The sequence below is a fragment of the Eleutherodactylus coqui genome, chromosome 1, assembly GCF_035609145.1.
Source record: "Eleutherodactylus coqui strain aEleCoq1 chromosome 1, aEleCoq1.hap1, whole genome shotgun sequence".
Lineage (NCBI taxonomy): Eukaryota > Metazoa > Chordata > Amphibia > Anura > Eleutherodactylidae > Eleutherodactylus > Eleutherodactylus coqui.
Window position 1 is genome coordinate 496,861,751 of NC_089837.1, and position 21,709 is coordinate 496,883,459.

Here is a 21,709-nt window from a genome sequence, read left to right on the forward strand (position 1 = left end):
ATTAGATATTAATATGTCAGTCTGTGCCCGGAAGATGGAAAAGTGCTGCTCTGATGGACTTGTGCAAGAAAAGTAACAGATGGATCTTTTATGTCCGTTTTAGGAAATACTTGTATTAGCCATGAAACAACAAAATGCTGAAACCTCTTTTTTTGGAACGCTGGTGCTATTGCTCAGTTATTCCTCCTGGAAATGTATGAATAAATTAAAAACTGGGACATACCATTCCTCCTCACAATAGGGTGTGTCCTTACACAATCTGACAGCACTGATTGGACAGTGTCAGACTGTGTTGAAGCATATTGGAATGGCAACACCCAGTTATTTATGTATACATTTCCAGGAGGAACAACAGAGTTATAAGAAAAGACATTTCATTATGTTATTTTATGGAGTATACAAATATATACTAAAACAGACATGTCAGTGGAGCCGAGAAGTCCTACAAGTGAAGTAAATGGGTTTACACTAATGTGATCAACGTCCCCCCTAGAATAGTGACAAGTACTCAGTAGATGTTGTGCAGATATGACAGAAGCAGGAGACCACTAATCCCTTTAAGAGGACCAGCGGATAGAAGCAGAGTCTTCCTACTTGTTGCAGGTTCCCAGGCTCTTTCATGTCAAGCTCCCGCTCCAGTCTGGAGACTTTCTGCTTTATGGTTGTTATAGTAATATCCTTCTGATGAAGCTTTTCGTTCAGGTCCGAGATGTCCGCCTGCAGCCTTTCAAAGCCGGCGTTCCTGATCTCCGTCGTGGAGGAATGTCGTTCAGGCTTCAAAAAAGGACAAAAAAAAAACATAACAGTCAGACAAATACTCAAAAAGGCATAATCCAGGCAAAAAAAAACAAAGAAGAGCTGAATTAAAGGGCCTGTCCAGTTTAGAAAAACACATTTCATATACCCCATTAGGGAATTCTGAGTTCAGGATCCTCATCTCTTAGACAGGAGGAGGAGAGCGGCTACAAAGAGCATCTCTCGCTCTGGAGGACCTTCCCTGTCCTGTCTTCCACAGGCAACGCATTGATAGCAATGTGCACTGTGTAATGCTTCATTTGCCCTGTGGTGACGCTGCAGTGAAATTGAAAACTTAGAGTACCTTCACCAAGGGCATAGAGGCTTTCCTCAGCGGAAAAATCGGCAGCGGATACATATCTAATCCATGTCTACATGGTGCAGATTTTGCCACCAATTTTGGTGGGTATTTGGGCTGTATTTACACGGGAGAGGACAATATTGGATACGTTTACATCCTGGCAGGGTGGTAGATAACGCCACAGGACGTAAACTTACATCCTGTGGATTGCACTGGCTCAGAAGTCTGCACCCTCCTGCAGCGGGATCCAGCTGTGACTGATAGCCAGCCTCCAAATGCAACAGCGTGGATCGATGAAAACATGGATCCCAACTACTCTTTACCCCTTACATGCTGCGATCCATGTACATCACAACATGTAAAGGGTTCACAGAGGGAGCGCACTCCCTGGGATCTGGGCCTGTCATGACCTGCGACTGCTATTGTGAGTGATAATGCACTGCAATACAGAAGTACTGCAATACATGATCACATGATCAGAGCTTTTAGGGTTCAACTCCCCCACAGAGACTTAAAAATGGTGTTAAAAATAATAACAAAAATCAAAGACATTTTTTTGCACACTTTCCTGTTTGTATGTAGAAAATATTTTTAAACAGCATATATTAGGCATCATCGTATCCATAATGACCTGTACCATAAATTGAATACACCCTTTATCCTGCATGGAAAAAACTAACAAAAAAAACAAAAACACACATGCAGGCAAAATGCGTATTCTGCCTCCCTAATAAAGCAATAAAAGTAATCAAAAAGCAATGTAATTGCATATGTACAGCGCTTATTACGCACCCATAGAGAACAATAGGGCTGCTTTTTTTTTATTACGCACATATTATATTCATTTCCTGTAGGGAGCCATTTTCAGTTACGTAAAGTGTTAATTTCGGCAGGGACGGTGATGTAAGGCTTTAGTGTGATCGATTACAAAATGCACCTTTGACAACTGGCAGAAAGCAGACCTAGCGGTGCGGATGCCGATGCTCCAAACGCGCTACCTAATGATGTATCGTCCCATGTACGACCCGCCCGCTACATCATTTCATGGATGAACTCAAATCGTGAAATGGCGAGGGGCTCTAATGAAGGGGTCATTCAGTGCATGTGCAGACATTTCGCATCTCCTTACAGGTAATTAAGCTACGCCTGCCCGCATGTTCATCACCGCGTCCAGATGTCAGCTGACGGGGCAGAGACGGGAGCTACACTTCAGTAACCCCCTCATCAGACGGAGCGGCGTTGTGTCCCGGCACACATGACACGCGCTCCTCGGATGGAAGTGTTTACACACTGAGCGCTCGATGTTACATGACAGACAATCTGCACATCCATCTGTCACTGCATACATGCACCGCATTACAAGTCAGCCCGCTCGGGCGCCTGGAAGCCATTTGTCTGCTGAATTCCTAAAGCTAACAGGTTCTTTATGTTTGCAGGTACCGTAATCAGCAGGCATAGGAAATGTGACCGGCAGGAAGAGCTGTGACTGCGGAGGGGGAAATTCAGGCTGCAGTGCAACATTTTGCCATTTTAGTCCATTAAGCAAAATGTATAGCAAACGTGGCCCTAACACAATGTGGCAGTGCTGGCTCCATGTTTGTCACCCAAGGGCCCATGTAGAGTCACAGTGGGCTCACTTAGCAAATTTATAGGCCCCCGCCATTCCCTCCCTTAGCAAATTTATAGGCCCCCGCCATTCCCCCCCTTAGCAAATTTATAGGCCCCCGCCATTCCCCCCCCTTAGCAAATTTATAGGCCCCCGCCATTCCCCCCCCTTAGCAAATTTATAGGCCCCCGCCATTCCCCCCCCTTAGCAAATTTATAGGCCCCCGCCATTCCCCCCCCTTAGCAAATTTATAGGCCCCCGCCATTCCCCCCCCTTAGCAAATTTATAGGCCCCCGCCATTCCCCCCCCCTTAGCAAATTTATAGGCCCTCGCCATTCCCCCCCCCTTAGCAAATTTATAGGCCCCCGCCATTCCCCCCCCCCTTAGCAAATTTATAGGCCCCCGCCATTCCCCCCGCCCCTTAGCAAATTTATAGGCCCCCGCCATTCCCCCCCCCTTAGCAAATTTATAGGCCCCCGCCATTCCCCCCCCCCTTAGCAAATTTATAGGCCCCCGCCATTCCCCCCCCCTTAGCAAATTTATAGGCCCCACCATTCCCCCCCCCTTAGCAAATTTATAGGCCCCCGCCATTCCCCCCCCTTAGCAAATTTATAGGCCCCTGCCATTCCCCCCCCCTTAGCAAATTTATAGGCCCCGCCATTCCCCCCCCCCCTTAGCAAATTTATAGGCCCCCGCCATTCCCCCCCCTTAGCAAATTTATAGGCCCCCGCCATTCCCCCCCCCCCCTTAGCAAATGTATAGGCCCCCGCCATTCCCCCCCCCCCTTAGCAAATTTATAGGCCCCCGCCATTCCCCCCCCCTTAGCAAATTTATAGGCCCCCGCCATTCCCCCCGCCCCTTAGCAAATTTATAGGCCCCCGCCATTCCCCCCGCCCCTTAGCAAATTTATAGGCCCCCGCCATTCCCCCCCCCTTAGCAAATTTATAGGCCCCCGCCATTCCCCCCCCTTAGCAAATTTATAGGCCCCCGCCATTCCCCCCCCTTAGCAAATTTATAGGCCCCACCATTCCCCCCCCCTTAGCAAATTTATAGGCCCCCGCCATTCCCCCCCCTTAGCAAATTTATAGGCCCCTGCCATTCCCCCCCCCTTAGCAAATTTATAGGCCCCGCCATTCCCCCCCCCCCCTTAGCAAATTTATAGGCCCCCGCCATTCCCCCCCCTTAGCAAATTTATAGGCCCCCGCCATTCCCCCCCCCCCCCTTAGCAAATGTATAGGCCCCCGCCATTCCCCCCCCCCCCTTAGCAAATTTATAGGCCCCCGCCATTCCCCCCCCCCCCTTAGCAAATTTATAGGCCCCGCCATTCCCCCCCCCCCCTTAGCAAATTTATAGGCCCCCGCCATTCCCCCCCTTAGCAAATTTATAGGCCCCCGCCATTCCCCCCCCTTAGCAAATTTATAGGCCCCGCCTTCCCCCTTAGCAAATTTATAGGCCCCGCCATTCCCCCTTAGCAATTTATAGGCCCCGCCATTCCCCCTTAGCAATTTATAGGCCCCGCCATTCCCCCCCCCTTAGCAAATTTATAGGCCCCCGCCATTCCCCCCCCCCTTAGCAAATTTATAGGCCCCGCCATTCCCCCCCCTTAGCAAATTTATAGGCCCCGCCATTCCCCCCCCTTAGCAAATTTATAGGCCCCGCCATTCCCCCTTAGCAAATTTATAGGCCCCGCCATTCCCCCTTAGCAAATTTATAGGCCCCGCCATTCCCCCTTAGCAATTTATAGGCCCCGCTATTCCTCCTTAGCAATTTATAGGCCCCGTTATCCACCTGTAATTAAGCCAAATAAGAAACTCACTAACTTCCATCATGCTACTTCTGTGTCCTCCATCCTCTGCCTTGGCCTTTTCTAGTCAGGAACATGCAGAATGGTGCAACTGTTGCAATGGCATAGTGGCACTACCTACGTAATAGAAAGCGGTGGCACCAAGCGGTGGAACATGAAGTGCCACTTGTCATTGACAATTATTTCAATTGATTTCAAAGAACGAGGACCAGATGGATCCTGCTTTTGAGTGGATCCCCCAGCCTAATAGACCCCAGCAACTGGGAAGTCTAATTAGGGCGCCGCTCTATGCACTTCAATGGCAGCTTTCAGTGCAGATACTGGGCGTGCGATGGCAAGTATAAAACGTACATACCCAGACTCCTTGGGTCACCTACTTTCAACCCATAAGCTTAGTTTATATGTCTGACAGTAGTTGACAGATTCCCTTTAAAGCCGGCTGCATACGAATGGGTCGGATTCCGCAGTGCGGGAGCCCGCAGCAGAATCTGACCCTGACCCGCGGGTCAGACGGCTTCCACTAACTTCAATGGAAGCGGTCCGTGCGAAATCCATATGAAGATACAGCATGCTGCGATTTTTCCTCCGCTCGCAGAAATCGCAATTCATTTCTGCAAGTGTGTAGGAAAAAGCTCTTTTACATAGCATTAGAGATGAGCGAGCGTACTCGCTAAGGCAAATTACTCGAGCGAGTATTGCCATTTTCAAGTACATGCCCGCTCGTGCCAAAAGATTCGTGGGACGGCAGGGGTGAGCGGGAGTGAGAGATCTCCGCCCCCCCCCCCCGTTCCTCCCCGCTCTACCCCGCCGCCCACCAAATCTTTTGGGACGAGCGGGCATGTATTCAAAACTGGCAATACTCGCTTGAGTAATTTGCCTTAGCGAGTATGCTCGCTCATCTCTACATAGCATGTAACAATTTGAGTTTGGTGCGGACGCTGACAGCAGATTCGATGATGCAAACCCATTAGCTTGCAGCCGACCTAAGGGAGGCAAACCTGTACCTCTGACATCTAGACCAAAACTTCCTGCAGACAGAGCCTCACCTCATATTTGGTGTCCCTGTAAGTAGAACAGCCTGTACAATATAGGGGTAGCAATTTGCATAAATAAAAATAGCGCAATTACTTTCTTTTCTGCATTTAACCAATAGTAAAAGTTAAATTACATAAATTGAAGGCTTATGCATGTGCCAAAATGGCGTCTACAAAACAGCCCTACAGCGCGCCTCGCAAACAAGCCCTCATACAAAAATATAAGAGTTACGGCTTTGAATGCAGGAAGGTAAAAAAGAAAGAAAAACAACTCTTCTGGCTATTTGAAAATGTAATTTGTTAAAATGTGGGTATTCTACCAAGTTTGCCGTAGACCGCTGCCTCTCCCCTGCTTAGGGAATGTTCACATGCGGATTTTGCAGTAGACCGCTGCCTCTCCCCTGCTTAGGGAATGTTCACATGCGGATTTTGCAGTAGACCGCTGCCTCTCGCCTGCTTAGGGAATGTTCACATGCGGATTTTGCCGTAGACCGCTGCCTCTCGCCTGCTTAGGGAATGTTCACATGCGGATTTTGCAGTAGACCGCTGCCTCTCGCCTGCTTAGGGAATGTTCACATGCGGATTTTGCAGTAGACCGCTGCCTCTCGCCTGCTTAGGGAATGTTCACATGCGGATTTTGCAGTAGACCGCTGCCTCTCGCCTGCTTAGGGAATGTTCACATGCAGATTTTGCAGTAGACCGCTGCCTCTCGCCTGCTTAGGGAATGTTCACGTGCGGATTTTGCAGTAGACCGCTGCCTCTCCCCTGCTTAGGGAATGTTCACATGCGGATTTTGCAGTAGACCGCTGCCTCTCCCCTGCTTAGGGAATGTTCACATGCGGATTTTGCCGTAGACCGCTGCCTCTCGCCTGCTTAGGGAATGTTCACATGCGGATTTTGCAGTAGACCGCTGCCTCTCGCCTGCTTAGGGAATGTTCACATGCGGATTTTGCAGTAGACCGCTGCCTCTCGCCTGCTTAGGGAATGTTCACATGCGGATTTTGCAGTAGACCGCTGCCTCTCGCCTGCTTAGGGAATGTTCACATGCGGATTTTGCAGTAGACCGCTGCCTCTCGCCTGCTTAGGGAATGTTCACATGCGGATTTTGCAGTAGACCGCTGCCTCTCGCCTGCTTAGGGAATGTTCACATGCAGATTTTGCAGTAGACCGCTGCCTCTCGCCTGCTTAGGGAATGTTCACGTGCGGATTTTGCAGTAGACCGCTGCCTCTCCCCTGCTTAGGGAATGTTCACATGCGGATTTTGCAGTAGACCGCTGCCTCTCCCCTGCTTAGGGAATGTTCACGTGCGGATTTTGCAGTAGACCGCTGCCTCTCCCCTGCTTAGGGAATGTTCACGTGCGGATTTTGCAGTAGACCGCTGCCTCTCGCCTGCTTAGGGAATGTTCACATGCGGATTTTGCCGTAGACCGCTGCCTCTCGCCTGCTTAGGGAATGTTCACATGCGGATTTTGCCGTAGACCGCTGCCTCTCCCCTGCTTAGGGAATGTTCACATGCGGATTTTGCAGTAGACCGCTGCCTCTCCCCTGCTTAGGGAATGTTCACATGCGGATTTTGCAGTAGACCGCTGCCTCTCGCCTGCTTAGGGAATGTTCACATGCAGATTTTTTAAAATTGGAAAATATATTTGTCGCACTTATCATAAACCACACATGAAAAAATGCAGAAGATACAATAACAAAAATGTAACTGGTGACATTACTGATGTATACTGGGGGAATGGAAAGTACAAGGGGAACTACTGTGACTGTTACCCGAGGGTCCTCGTAAGCCTGGAGCCAGCCCTACTAGACCACTTAAAGGGGTTGGCCAGATCCGGATGATTTTTAAAAATGGCTTCAAATCTGTTACACCATTCTAAGCAGCCATACTCACCTGTTTGTTCTCCCATCGATCCAGTGCCGCAACTTCCGGAGTCCTCCCAGCTTGTATTTACAAACAGCTACAACCTAACTGCTGCAGCCAATCAGGGACCACAGAGGTCACATGTCGTTATCCTGGCATCACGGCTCCCAGCATTTGAGCTGCGATACCAGAACGGCATATGACCACTGCGGCCGAATGCAGTCAGGTGGTAGCGGTTTGTGAATAAAAACTGAAAGAACTGAGAGGTGTAGCGCTGGGATTGACAGAGGAAGGAATGGTTGAGTACGGCTGCGTTTACTGTTTTAACGCATTTCTATCCAATTAGGAAAATAAAATAAAAGTTATATGCACCCGGACACCCCCTTGTTTCAGGACAAAATTCTGCACTGGGAATGGATGCCCATTGTCATCTTTAGACTACCTAATAACCCAGAGAGCCAGGGGCGTAGCTAAAGGTTCATGGGCCTGGGTGCAAAAGTTTATCTTAAAGGGGTTGTCCCGCGAAAGCAAGTGGGGGTATACACTTCTGTATGGCCATATTAATGCACTTCGCCATGGTGCCGTCTAATTTCAGCGTCTAATCTCCCGATTAGACGCGCTTGCGCAGTCCGGTCTTCTCCCTTCTGAATGGGGCCGCTCGTGCCGGAGAGCTGCTCCTCGTAGCTCCGCCCCGTCATGTGTGCCGATTCCAGCCAATCAGGAGGCTGGAATCGGCAATGGAACGCACAGAGCCCACGGTGCACCATGGGAGAAGACCTGTGGTCCACCGTGGGTGAAGATCCCGGCGGCCATCTTAGCAAGGTAAGTAAGAAGTCGCCGCAGCGCGGGGATTCGGGTAAGTACTATCCGGTTTGGTTTTTTTACCCCTGCATCGGGTTTGTCTCGCGCCAAACGGGGGGGCCTATTGAAAAAAAAAAAAAAACAGTTTCGGCGCGGGACAACCCCTTTAAACTTTTAATGCAGAGGCGTAACTTAAAGCTCCTGGGCCCCAATGCAAAACCTGTAACAGGGCCCCCAACTATAATGCTTTATTCATAGTACTGAGATCCCAATATGCAGAAGAGAGGCCTTATGGGCCCCTGAGACTCCTGGGCGCAACCACATACCCTATGGTTACGCCAGTGCACAAAGCATTAGTAGAGTTACTGCACACATGATGTTGGAGTCTATGGACAGAGGAGAAAGTAGGCAATGCGGACAAAATGTCAGAGGAAGTAGAGTTTTCAGGTGGAGGACAACGCGAGAGATATAAAATGAAGAAAGCTAGACTAAATACAGTGAGCCTAGTACAAAATGGTTTTGTGATAATGTAGATTAGAGTTTAAAATGTTAGTCTGTGCCCAAAATACCCCTTTAACAAATTCCCTTTAAATGGTAAAGTGAAAATAATTAAAACGTGCCTCTTCTTATAACTTGATAGTTCGAAGAATCATATAGAATCATAGAATGGTAGAGTTGGAAGGGACCTCCAGGGTCTTCTGGTCCAACCCCCTCTCAATGCAGGATTTACTAAATCACCCCAGACAGATGTCTGTCCAGCCTTTGTTTGAACACTTCCATTGAAGGAGAACTCACCACCTCCTGTGGTAACCTGTTCCACTCATTCATCACCCTCACTGTCTAATATCTTTTCTGTGTCTCCGCCCTTTCAGTTTCATCCCATTGCTTCTAGTCTTTCCTTGTGCAAATGAGAATAGGGCTGATCCCTCTGCACTGTGACAGCCCTTCAGATATTTGTAGACAACTATTAAGTCTCCTCTCAGCCTCAAGCTAAACATTTCCAGATCCTTTAACCGTTCTTCATAGGACATGATTTGCAGACTGCTCACCATCTCTTCTCTGAACTTGCTCCAGTTTGTCTGTCTTTTTTAAAGTGGGGTGCCCAGAACTGGACACAGTATTCCAGATGAGGTCTGACTAAGGAAGAGTAGAGGGGGATAATGACCTCACATGATCTAGACTCTATGCTTCTCGTAATACATCCCAGAATTGTGTTTGCCTTTTTGGCTGCTGCGTCACATTGTTGACTCATTTGTCAGTCTATGATCTATCAATATACCAAAGTCTTTTTCACATGTGCTGCTGCTTAGCCCAGTTTCTCCCATTGTGTTTTTTTTTTTTTTCATTTTTCTTGCCCAGATGTAGGACTTTGCATTTCTCCCTGTTAAATACCATTCTGATAGTCACCACCCACTGTTCAAGCTTTTCTAGATCTTTTTGAATACTCTCTCTCTCTTCCCTAGAGCTAGCTATCCCTCCTAGCTTTGTGTCATCAGCAAATTTGATCAGTTTCCCATCAATTCCCTTCTCCAGATCATTAATAAAAATGTTGCACAACACTGGGCCTAGGACAGAGCCTTGTGGTAGCCCACTTGATACATTCTTCTACTTGGATGTGCAGCCATTTATGACCACTTTTTGAGTACGATCACTCAGCCAGTTGTGAATCCACCTAACAGTTGCCTTGTTAGTCCCATATTTGGTCATTTTTTTCCATAAGTATGGTATGAGATACTTTGTCAAATGTTTTACTAAAGTCAAGATATACTATATCCACCACATTTCCCTGATTAACCTAGTTGGCGATTCTGTCATAGAAGGAAATTAGATTCATCTGGCATGACTAGTCTGTTATAAACCCATGCTGGCTCTGGTTAATTACTCCATTCTTATCCAAGTATTTGCATACATGTTGTTTAATAATTTGTTCAAAGATCTTTCCTAGTATAGAAGTCAGGCTTACAGGCCTGTAGTTTCCTGGATGCACATTCTTCCCTTTTGGAAGATAGGGACAACATTTGCTCTCCTGTTCTCCAGAAATTTTCAAAGATTAGTGGTTCTGCAATTACCTCCGCTGCTTCCTTTAGTATCCTGGGATGTAATTCATCTGGACCTTGAGATCTGAATTAATTTAAGTTAGCTATGTGTTCCCTCACGATCTCTCTGCTTATAGATAAATAGCCTGAATTCATTTATTCCCCCAATAGCACAGGGAAGATCAGTTGATGTTCCATCTACTTTCTGAGAGAAAACAGATACAAAATAGGAATTTAAAAATTTGGCCTTCTCAACATCATTCTGCGCAGAAGACCTCTGCAGCGCGAGCACGCCGGAGCCGGACAGAAGAGGGCAGACAGCGCAAGCGCGTCTAATCCCGGCAGAAGGCAGCTTTAGTCGGCGCCATGGAGACGGGGACGCCAGCACCGGAGGGGTAAGTGTATAACTTCTGTATGGCCAATATTTAATGCACGATGTATATTACAAAGTGCATTAATATGGCCATACAGAAGTGCTTAACACCACTTGCTATCACGGGACAACCCCTTTAACCAGTTCACCATTTTCATCTTGTAAGCATCTAATAGCATCTTTGACTTTTCTTTTGCTTTTGACATACCCCCCAAATCCTTTTTTATTGATTTTGGCCTCTGTTGCAAGCTTCAATACATTATTAGCTTTAGCTTTTCTGACACTTGCCCTATGGTTTCTGCAGACCGCATTAGATTCTTAGATTTCCCCCTCTTTCTATTTGATAAACATATTTTTCTTCTTTTTTTACCATGTGTGGAAGTTCTGTGTTCCTTTATCCTGGTATCTTTAAATGCTTCCCAGTCTTACTTCTTTTAGGGAGTGTTAATGATTGTGCTTTGAGAATCTCATTTTTCAGTACTTCCCAACCTTCTTGGACATGTCTGTCCTTAACAACATCCAGCCATTGGATTCTTCCGACCCTCTTTCTGAGTTCATTGAAATCTGCCTTTCTGAAATCCAACCTTGAGGTCTGAGTTTTCTCAGGTCTTCCTCCCCTTTTTATGCAACATCCAAGGATAGTATGATCACTGCCTCCTAAGGTCCCAGCCACCCTTACTCCCTCAACCATTTTCTCCCTGTTGGTAAGAATTAGGTCCAAGATAGCAGATCCCCTTGTTTTCTCTTCAACCTTATGGAAGATAAAGTTGTCAGCAGAAGTGGATAAGAATTTGTTGGATCCATTACTTTTACCTGAGAGAGATTCCCAACAAATGTCCGGATAGTTATAATCTCCCGTGATCACTATGTTGTGCTTCTTTGAGAGATTGGCCATCTGATGTAGAAAGAGTTCATCAATATCTTCTGCTTGTCCAGGTGGCCTATAGTAAATGCCTATAATGGTGTCCTTTCTCTTGTTCTCTCTTTGTATTCTTACCCAATCAGTTTCTACAGAACTCCCATGCTCTGAAGCTTGAATCTCTGTGAAGATGAATGCTTTCCTAACATACAACACAACACCTCCTCCGCTTTTTTAGGTCAGTTTCTTATAGATAAGTTGTATCCTTCAAGCCTTGTATTCCAATCATTTGTATAATTCCACCAAGTTTCCGTGATGCCTATGACATCATATTGCTCTTCCTGTGCCAGGAGCTCCAATTCCCCTTGTTTGTTTCCCATGCTCTGGGCATGTGTATAAAAACATTTTAGTTTGTGATCGGTGTCTCTTGCTCATCTACTTGCCTTCTGAATATTTTGTCTTTGTACTTTCTCTCCACTTATAATAGCAAGGTTCTCAAATGTATTAATTAGCTGTATATTTTTACCTGGCCTTTCACTTCCCTTCCCATATTGTTCTAGTTCTGGGTAGGTGTAACCCCTTCGCTCAACATGTCATGAAAGCAATATCATACAAAGCAGGCCAACGCTGGTCCACACGGAGGCTTATTTGCATCGGAAAGTCAGAAGCGAGCATTCTGCAAATCAGCAATAGAAACCTGCCTCAAAATCCACACCATTTGGCGCAGAGTTTATCGCATATTCCTGCACAGAATTCCCTCCCTCATTGAGAATATGTAAATTGCGCAGCTGAAAGGGCGATAAAATTGACATGCTGCAGAATTGAATTTTGCACAGCTTTCATGCGGGTAATTTCCACAGCTTGTGGACGAGACCGTCACAATTTTATCCACTTTGCCGCTACTGTAAATGCTTCAGAATTCCCGTGCGGACCGGACGCTAATTCCGTAACAAATCCGCCCCGTCTAGACTTCCCCTTACTATTCTACAATTTCTGGCACTGTTACGAGTCGGCTGTGCAAACATCAACCTTTCAACAATTAAAGCATGATGAACATAAACACAAACACCAGGACGCTGAAGACGAGGAGAGGCCTCCAGCGGTTACATTACCTGATCTTGTTTACATGGAGACAGTTTTAATCTCTTTTGAGCCTGCTCTCTGTTTGGTGTCCGCTCATTTATGGGCTCGCCTGCTTCTTGAGAGCTGAAAGTCAGAAATGAAAGGCAATTTCCAATTAAAGATAATGAACAACAACAGAAAGTTTACCAACATTTCAGTCTACGAGGAGGGGATATGCCCGTTCATACAGTACATGCCATTAGGCTATAATGACATTGTTGAAGGGGGCCTCCTGTTCAAGCTGGAATGATCCTAGCAGCCCCCCACCCGTCCATTGTTAATACAGCAGTTAAAGAGCTTTTCCAGGCAAAATACTATCGATGACCCAGATAACTGAGCGCCCACTGTCAGCACCGCAAATAAGCAAGGGTTGGAGCTGAAGCTGCTGTTCAGACCCGTATAGTGGCCGTGGCATGTAATTGTAGGCTGGGGTCTCATTGAAAACAATGGGAGCTGTGCCTTCAGTTACAAGCATCAGCCACTACATGGGTCGGGTCGGAGCAGCAGCTTCTGCTCTGACCTTTGTGTATTTGCGGCACAGACAGAATGCGTCCCTTCAACTGGTTGGCCGGGGTCCCAAGCGGCCTACCAACGACAGGTAATCAATAGTATTTTCTCTGGAAAACTCCTTTAAAGATAGAGAAAGTCAAACTCTAGCTCTGCCTCCTCAGCCCTTCTGACCCCGAATTCTTCGCCTTGACCTGAAGGTCTTAGTAATGACTGGTTGCTAGGGAGCAGTAGTGCCAAACCACGCCATATAGGAAATTGTAGTTGTTAGGCAACATTTTCATTGCAACTGGTTAAACTCAAATACCTCAGTTTCTCAATTTGAAAGTGCTCTCCACATTGTTAGAAGAACACACACAAAGGGGGGAAAAAAATTGTTGCTTCCCGTCTATGGGCTCAGTGCCCTTGTAGTTATGGGGAGAGCTCTTAGCATGCACCATTTGTTCCCGGGTGGAATTACTATTGGCTACCTAAATGTTAGGAGATGATTTGATATGAAGAGTACCACAAGCAGCAGGTTCCAGGCTCTCCCTATCATCCAGGCCAGGGGCAGCCTTGTGGCCATAGGGCTGGCCTGTTTCCATTGCAAGGAGTCAGGCCAAGCTCCACTAAGGTGGTCAAGGTTCCCTTTTTCTCACTTTTTGTGGGACTGTATCACTATGGACTTGTTTCCTGGTTCTGGTCATATCAGTTCAGGTGAGGCGCCAGTCTTGAAGTAGTCCCCATTAGCAGTCAGGGCCCGGAGGCTCCAGTGGGAATAGCTAATGGGAGTCCTCATGGCTGAACAAACAGGTTTATTAACTGTAGAACAGGAAGAAGGCAATTTGTGACCCAGTAATCCAGGGTAACTTAAGGCCCATTTAGAGACAATGATTAAATCGCTCAAAAGTTGTCATACAGCCAAGAGCTCCGAGTGGAGGATGCAGAAGATAAGCGCGGTGTCCGTGCTCGGAGCGCCCGGCTGTTATACAGTCAAGCGCTCTGAGCGGAGGATGCAAAAGATAAGCAGGGTGGCCCCGCTTGTCTTCTGCATCCAGTTGTTTTCTGCACAGAGAGCCTGGCTGTTATACAGCCAAGCGCTCCGTGCAGGGTATGGAGAACGCAGGCGGACAGCTGCGTTCTACATAGCCCGCATGTCATCAGGGAGCGGAATACAGCTGAAACAATACTATAGGCTGTATCCCGTTGTGAATCCCTGATAAGGCTCATCGTTGTCTTTCAGCGAGCTGAAAGACAACGATGAGCGATGCTTTAACGAAAACTGCATGATGGTAGTGCAGTTAGACAATAATTATTGCTGAAAAGATGGCTTTGAGCGATTTTTGAGCAATAATTGTTGTGTCTAAATGGACCTTAAGTCTTTCAATCCGTGCTAACAGATAATCAGCAGAGAAACAGTTCTGTGCAAACAGATTAATTTCAAAGTCTTGTTCCCTGTTAACTGGGACTCGCCTCACTCAGGGCCTGTTGACACAGGTTTACAGCAATCTGGAGGGCTGGAACGGAGGAACTACTCTCTTTCTGACTTCTAAACTTCCACCAAATTCACTTGTTCCCCTCCGGGAGGACACTGTCTGAAGGACTGTTCTCCAGCACTGCAGCTCAAGAAGAGGAGACTCTTTCTTTAAACTCCATCTCACACCAGGCTTCTTTCTCAACCACTTCTTGTCTTCTCTACATGCTCAGCACCGGTTCTCCTTTCCTGCCCCCTCTTAAAGATTGGTATCCTCCCATTTTTATACCATAAGGTTGTTTTTCCCGAGTTTAGCGTTGAGCAAACTCGAACCTGGTTTATGGTTGAAAAATCGAACCTGGTTTATGGTCGAACTTTGCTAAGGGTATTCAAGTCATGGCGAATCTGAACCAGTTATGTCCCAGCTCAGCCAGGATGAAGGAGTGCAGAAAATTATTTTGTCTTTTGGCTCAGCGGTTGGCACTGTTGCCTTGCAGTGCTGGGTCATAGGTTCAAATCTGACAACATCTGCATGGAGTTTGTATGTCTTTTCTGTGTTTCATATTAATCCCCTTTATTTATATAGTAAATGCATCTTGCACATTACTTCACATCACTTCTGCCACCATTGGGGCTCACACTCTATATTTACCTGTTAGTATGTTTTTAAAGTGTGGGAGGACACCAACACAAACTCCGGGAGAATATATGCATCCATGCAGATGTTGTCCTTCGTCAGATTTGAACCCAGGACCCCAGCACTGCAAAGTTAAAGTGCAAAGCACTGAGACACGGTGCCTCCTCTTCCTCCTCCGAACCTACATTTTTGAAGTGTCCTGGCGTTTGTGTTCATCATATGACGGAATTTATATAAATTTATTTTTCCATTTCACACCACTTGGAAATTTTAAACGTTTTTCAGTATATTATATAGTACAGTAAATGGTACCATTGAAAAATACAACCTGTCCCACAAAAAACAGCCCTCAGACAGCTACGTCGATGGATACATAAATTATGATTCTTTGAAAGAGGGAAAGAAAAAACGAAAATGGGGAAAAAAAGGGGTTAAAAATTAGAGTGGCACTACCCTGACAGCAGAGGAGGGGAAAAAGGCAGCCCGATAGTCATGCCAGACCCCATATGAACCCATGGTATTGGTCAGTCCCAGTTGAAATACGAAGGGTGGGATAGGGAATTGTAAACAGTTGTTTTCCTCTTTCCTTTATTCTTTGTCATTAGAGATTATTGTAGCTATGGTAGTTTTTATTGGGTTGTCCACTACCGCGGCCGCCCTTTGTTCTACTGCATTTGGTGACTGTTGAGCAGAATGTGCCACGTCTCACATTTCCCACATCAACATTGGGAGGTAATAGGCTAAGCTGGATGGACCTATGAGACCCCAAATTTTCCGACAGTGTCCCTGAAGATTCTCTTACCTGAGCTTATTTTCTTGAGAACTCTGCCATGTAAACTTGCATAGCCGCCTCTGATCCAGCTCTGCAGCCCTCGAGAGGTCCTCACGCGCTTGCCGCTCAATCATAGCATCGGAGAGTTTGTCCTCCGTTCTCTGCATGTCAAGTGATTAAGAGGAAATTGATTCGTTATCTAATTTGTGAGCTTGTTAAGCAGTTACATTCAAGACAACTGATCAATGATGGGCTTTATAGAAAAGAAAGCTAGAAATGCTCGAGCTGCTCCTCAGCTAACCGCAGGAGAATACGGAATCCAGCCCAGGCATGCTGTAGGCTTCACATTGATAAACCTATCCCGGATTGTTCTTACATAGGACAAGAGATGATCAACACCATGCTCAAAGACAATCAGACATGCATTGGGCATCTCAGAAACTATTGAGATCACAGATAATTCCAAGCAGGATCCATTTTGAGGTTCTTATATCTTAACATGAGGATTTATGGCCACCTTCCATCGAGGCTCCATCCTCACGATGTCCCTTTCTTCTTCTACCAGACTCCTTATCAGCTTTCTTTCATTACATTGTCCCAAACTCTCTTCCTACATTCCATTTTTCCTTAAAATGACCTACCAGGCTCTCCCTTTTTAAAGCATATTCCTCTCACTGAACGTATGGCACCAAAAACTGAGAATGATCGCTTTTTCACTAGGGGTTTATAATGTGTATTTTATAATGATTCTATCCTTGCCGTAATAGAAATCAGATCTTGTCGATTCTGGGATAGACTTGTCTTTATACACAGTAACTGTTACGGCACTCTGGCCCCCAAGCACCAGGTGGGGTGCCCTGAACTTCCCGCACCCCACTGTCCCTGCCTACTTGCCTCGGCCCTGGCTAACCCCAGGCTGACAACTTGGCGGCGGTCCCTGCTCTGGCTAGGGACCTGGCGACTACCTAGATGGAACTACCTAACGGGGGACAGAGTGCCGACAGAAGAGGCAGGTGGAACAGACCAACAGAACAAAGACTGAGCAAAGACAGGCTGGAGGAAGCTGACTAGCAAACTAGGAGCTGCTGAGACTAGCTGCAGACAGACTAACTAGTGGCTAACAGAACCAATAACTGGCAGTGAGCTCAGGTCACTGCCAGCCTTTTAACTTCAAGCCTACGCCCAGGGGCGGAGAGTGGGAGGAGCCGACTCTCCCACTGTTGCATAAGGAAGGTGGGGGAGAGCGGGCGGCACCCTACGGGCGGACACGCCCACGCCGCCGCACGCTGGCTGCCCCACGCCGCCGGGAGTGCCCCGACTGCAGAGCTCCGGGACGCCGGAGCCGATACCGGAGCGGCTCGCGCCGGCCGCGGGACCCGGCGCTGCCCTGTATGGTAACAGTAGCCAATCAGAGAAGGCAGAGCGGCAGCGTAAACTAATCATGAGGCAGGGGGTGTGTCCTGGACTACCGCATACTTCCCTGTGGACACTGCAGCAAAGCTATAGTCACAGATCACAGCACTGCCCTAAACAGAGGAGCTAAAAAGCAGCAAAATCTAAGGAAAATAAATAGCAGGATCGCATCCCCTGTAGCTACTGATTTGTATATATTTCCAGATTCTGACTTACCAGATTGTATAAACATGTCCTAATAGGCCAGTGATACACCACCATATTTCAGTCCGTAATACAGACGTGCGACCTGGCCTGACCGCATGTCTCTTGACACAACCCCAAAACATCCTAAATGCGTATTTTGCATTTGAAATAAGGCGGCGTGTTACCAGCCAAAGACACATCTTCAAGTTCTCAAAAACAAGAAATCATTGATTACTAGAAGCCACTTGGAGGCTGCTAAGAATGATTTATAGCCCTATAGGCATAGGGTGTGTCCCAGACTACCAATGATGAGGCAGGGGGTGTGTCCCAGACTACTAATGATAAGACGGGGGGGGGGGGGGGGGTCTCAGACTACCACAAACTCCCTGACGACAGTGCAGCTAAGCTGTAGTCACAGATTATAGCACTATCTTAATGGAGATGAGCTAAAAAGCAAAAAAATGTAAGAAAAATAAATAGGATAGCATATCTTGTAGCTACTGATTAACATGCAATTTTGAGCTTGTGACTGGACAATTTAACCCTTTCCAATCCAATTTTGGATTCAGGGTTTCCTAAAAGGCTTTCTCTTTTTGCTGTTATACAACGGTGCCATCTGCTGGCTAAAGCCAGTGTGTGTGCGCCAGAGAGGCTCCGACAGTGGAGTGGCTGGCAATAGATAGTAAGAATACCCTGTTGGACATCTTCTGACATTGGTGCTATACAAGCTTCAATCAGAATGTAGGAAGACATCAGACAGTAGATTGAAAAGCGTTAAGACCTAGATGGTATAAACATGTCTTAAAGACAGAGCTCCAACTGCTCAAAAACAAGGAAACCCTGATTAATTAGTAGACACTTGGGGGTTCCTCTAAAGGATTTATAGCTGTGTAGGCATGGTGTGTATCCTCATCTACCAAAAATTAAGCAGGGGATGTAACCCAAGCTACTAATGATGAGGCCGGCGGGATGTCCCAGGCTACCAATCATGATGCAGAGGATGTGTCTCAGACTACTGCACACATCCTAGGGACACTGCAGCTAAGGTATAGCCACAGATTACAACAATGCCATGATGGAGAGGAGCTAAAAAGCAGGAAAATAATAGCAGGATAGCATTCTCTGTAGATACTGCCTTACAGGTAATTTTGAGCTTCTGACTGAAGAGGCACTTTAAGGACTTTAAGCATTAACATATTTTAAAGGGGATTTATCATTGAAACCGTATCCCACAAGTCATCAATAGTAAATGCCCAGCAAATCCCTTTAAAGGGGTATTCTGGGCACAGACTAACATTTTAAAATCTAATGTATGTGATCATAAGTCATTTTTGTATATGTTCACTGTACCTAGTCTAGTTACTTCCTTCATTTTCCATGTAGGTCACATGACCCTTCGCCTAAAAAATATCCCTACTTCCTCTGACATCTTATCCGCATTTGCTACTTCCTGCCCTGCCTATAGCCTCAAACAACCTGTGAGCAGTGCATGATGGGGGGGGGGGGGGGGCAGAGGAGGAAGCACTGTGCTGTATCGGTCATGTGCAGTTCAGAGGAAGGTCTAGACTTTCTCTGGTGCTCCGAATGAGAGGAAGGTTAGTGCTGGTAAGTTGCAGGACCCGTGAGCTGTGGGCGGAGCTACAGCACTGTCCGTTAAACAAGGTCTACGCATGCTGGAAGTTGTAGACAACAGTCTATTGCTATGTTTACTGCAGAAGTAATGCATGTAAACACAGTGGCCGATCGGCGGCTGCTCGGGACGAAAAAGAGGGTCCAGAGTAGCAGAAAAAAGGTGTAAAACCTACTTAAGACTTTCCCCATTCTACACATCACATCTCCCCTTGCCATCCTATTACTCCCTGGTGAACAGCTTCTGCCAGTTGCTCCTTTCGTTGACAGGTGACATCCCCCCCACCACCAAGAGGTGTTTACTAGCTTGTCTAGTTGGCTGAACCTGTTAAATATGCCAGGACAATAGAACTGGACATTTAGGGTAATAAGGTGCTTGCATCGATAACAAGGTCTTATAATTGGACTTGACAGAACCATTATTGGCATTTGTGTGCTGCCTTCCATCACGCCATTACCTGACATTGCTTCTGACAGTCCCTCAGCTCCTGTAGGAGGCGCCGATTCTCATCTTTCAGCGAGTTCCTACTTAATGTTATTTCTTTTACAGTAGACTTCAGATTTTCAATGATGACCCTGCCGCTCCTGATCGTCTCCTGAGAAGCGTCAAGCTGGCACCTCAATCTTCTGATTTCGCTTGGGTTATTTGTAATTGCCTGGTCCTGCGGCTGTGTCCTGCCTGAGACCTGCGCCTGATAGCTTTGTGACTGCTTCTAGGAAACCAGAAATACACATCAAATTACAATTATACATTGTATCCTTTATTGTAGGCCAGAAATAATGAGACCCCGAGCACCAATTAGATAAATGAAACCTGCAAGAAAGATGCTCGGCGCGGCTCACCAGGCTGGAATAATTACTAGAAGGGAAGAGTAAATGTAAAAGGAGCCGAAAACCAGAAAAGGTTTTGTATTAAGTCATTGCAGAAGAAATGGAAATGCTACCTGCAGGTCCACAAATCTCATTTCATACTGGCTGCTATCCAAGCAAAATAAGCATGAAATCAGTATAAAAAAGGAATCTAAAATTTTCATTTGTGCAAAATAACCATAAAACTAGAAGGGTGTAAATAATCCTTCAGTAAAACGGAGTTGCTGAGATGTTCTCTCCCTATATTACAATCCTGCACTTACACATGTAGCTATATAAAGGTCACCTTTTTACCAGATATTCCATCCCTGTAAAATGATGTAGGCACAGATAGTACCATTTTCCTCTCGTCATGTAAAAAATATACAGCAAGGCACAGATAGTACTGTCTTACTGTCTCTTCCTGGAAATGATGTAGTTACAAATATTACTATCTCCCCTGTCTCTCTGTTAAGACCCATTTAGACAACGATTATCGCTCAAAAGCCATCTTTTGAGCGATAATTGTTGTGTCTAAATGTGCGCACCTTTCACTGCTCGACCGAACTGGTTTTCAGTTCCCTAAGGAGAGCTGATTACAGCTGATAACATTGTTACAGCTGTTCTCAACCCTGCTGCAGAACAGCTGATAAGCAGGACCACATGCGGTGTCTGCTGTCCATTGTGCTGAATTCTCCATGGGGAGCCCGTTGAGCAATGGAGCGAATTATAGAGCTCAGACCTCCTGCTGAGTTCTGTAACAGCTCCCAGAAGCTAATTTGCATACAAATGAAGCTAATAAAAAGTACTAATAGCAATTAGTGCCTATTAGTAGTTTATACAAAAGGATCAGTGATCTTTCCATCTTTTGAAAGATTTCTGTGTGTGTAAAGGGGCCTTTAGGCTGCTCTTACATGGGTGGATAGCTATTGCGGAATCCATGGTTAGCGCTCGCATAGAGGACGCGCAGCAAATGGAATGCATTCAAATGGTATGTAAAAAAATTAATTAAAAAACGCTTTTAACTTCTCACTTGTGGAAATTAATTGCGTTTTCCACAAGTGGAGAAAAATGTGGCACACTCTATTTTACTGTGAAGTCAATGGAAGCCATCCGACTCATAGACCATCCGCAATTGACATTGCGTCTAGCAATGGTGTGGGGAAAAGCAGTGCAGAAAAAGCAGGAACGGAGGGTCGCCGTCCGCATGCGGAATCGAGATCGTTCATGTGGGCTCGGCCTAAAAGAGGTGGCCACATATTGCATGGACTTCCTATCTCTTCCTGTAAATGATGTAGGCACAGCTAGTACTGTCTCTCCCTGTAAACTATGCAGATACAGATAGTACTGCCTCCCTGTTCTTCCTATAAATAATGTAGGTACCAATAGTACTGCCTTCCTATCTCTTTGATGATCTAACTAATGTCCCAGTGTTCAGATGTGCGCTTATGCCCTTCCGTTTCATATGACATCTCAAAAGTTTTCTGAAACCATGAGTACACTTTAAATTCCTTTTTTTTTTCCTTGGGTATCTCGGCAGTAAAGCCCTGAGGTATTAGATTACTGCAGCAATCTGGCAGGCTCCTACAAATGCTCCTGTAATCCCACTGTGATGTAATATAAAACATGATTTATCTGCTGCTGTACCGCTGAAATAACAACATCCAT

General features: G+C 46.3%; 1 protein-coding gene across 3 annotated transcripts in view; it reads right to left on the reverse strand.

Moving 5' to 3' along the window:
- Positions 1-21,709, reverse strand: part of DEUP1 (deuterosome assembly protein 1) — a 71,560-nt gene that overhangs the window by 28,288 nt on the left and 21,563 nt on the right. The window contains exons 6-9 of one of the 3 annotated variants that reach the window (XM_066586951.1): positions 19,651-19,902; positions 15,995-16,125; positions 12,586-12,679; positions 595-774 (exon numbers count right to left, since the gene is read on the reverse strand). In XM_066586951.1, coding sequence (XP_066443048.1) covers positions 595-774; positions 12,586-12,679; positions 15,995-16,125; positions 19,651-19,902 — 657 coding nt within the window. Of the gene's footprint in view, positions 1-594; positions 775-12,585; positions 12,680-15,994; positions 16,126-19,650; positions 19,906-21,709 lie in introns of all 3 variants that reach the window. The other 2 variants (XM_066586944.1, XM_066586960.1) reach the window with 2 other exon arrangements.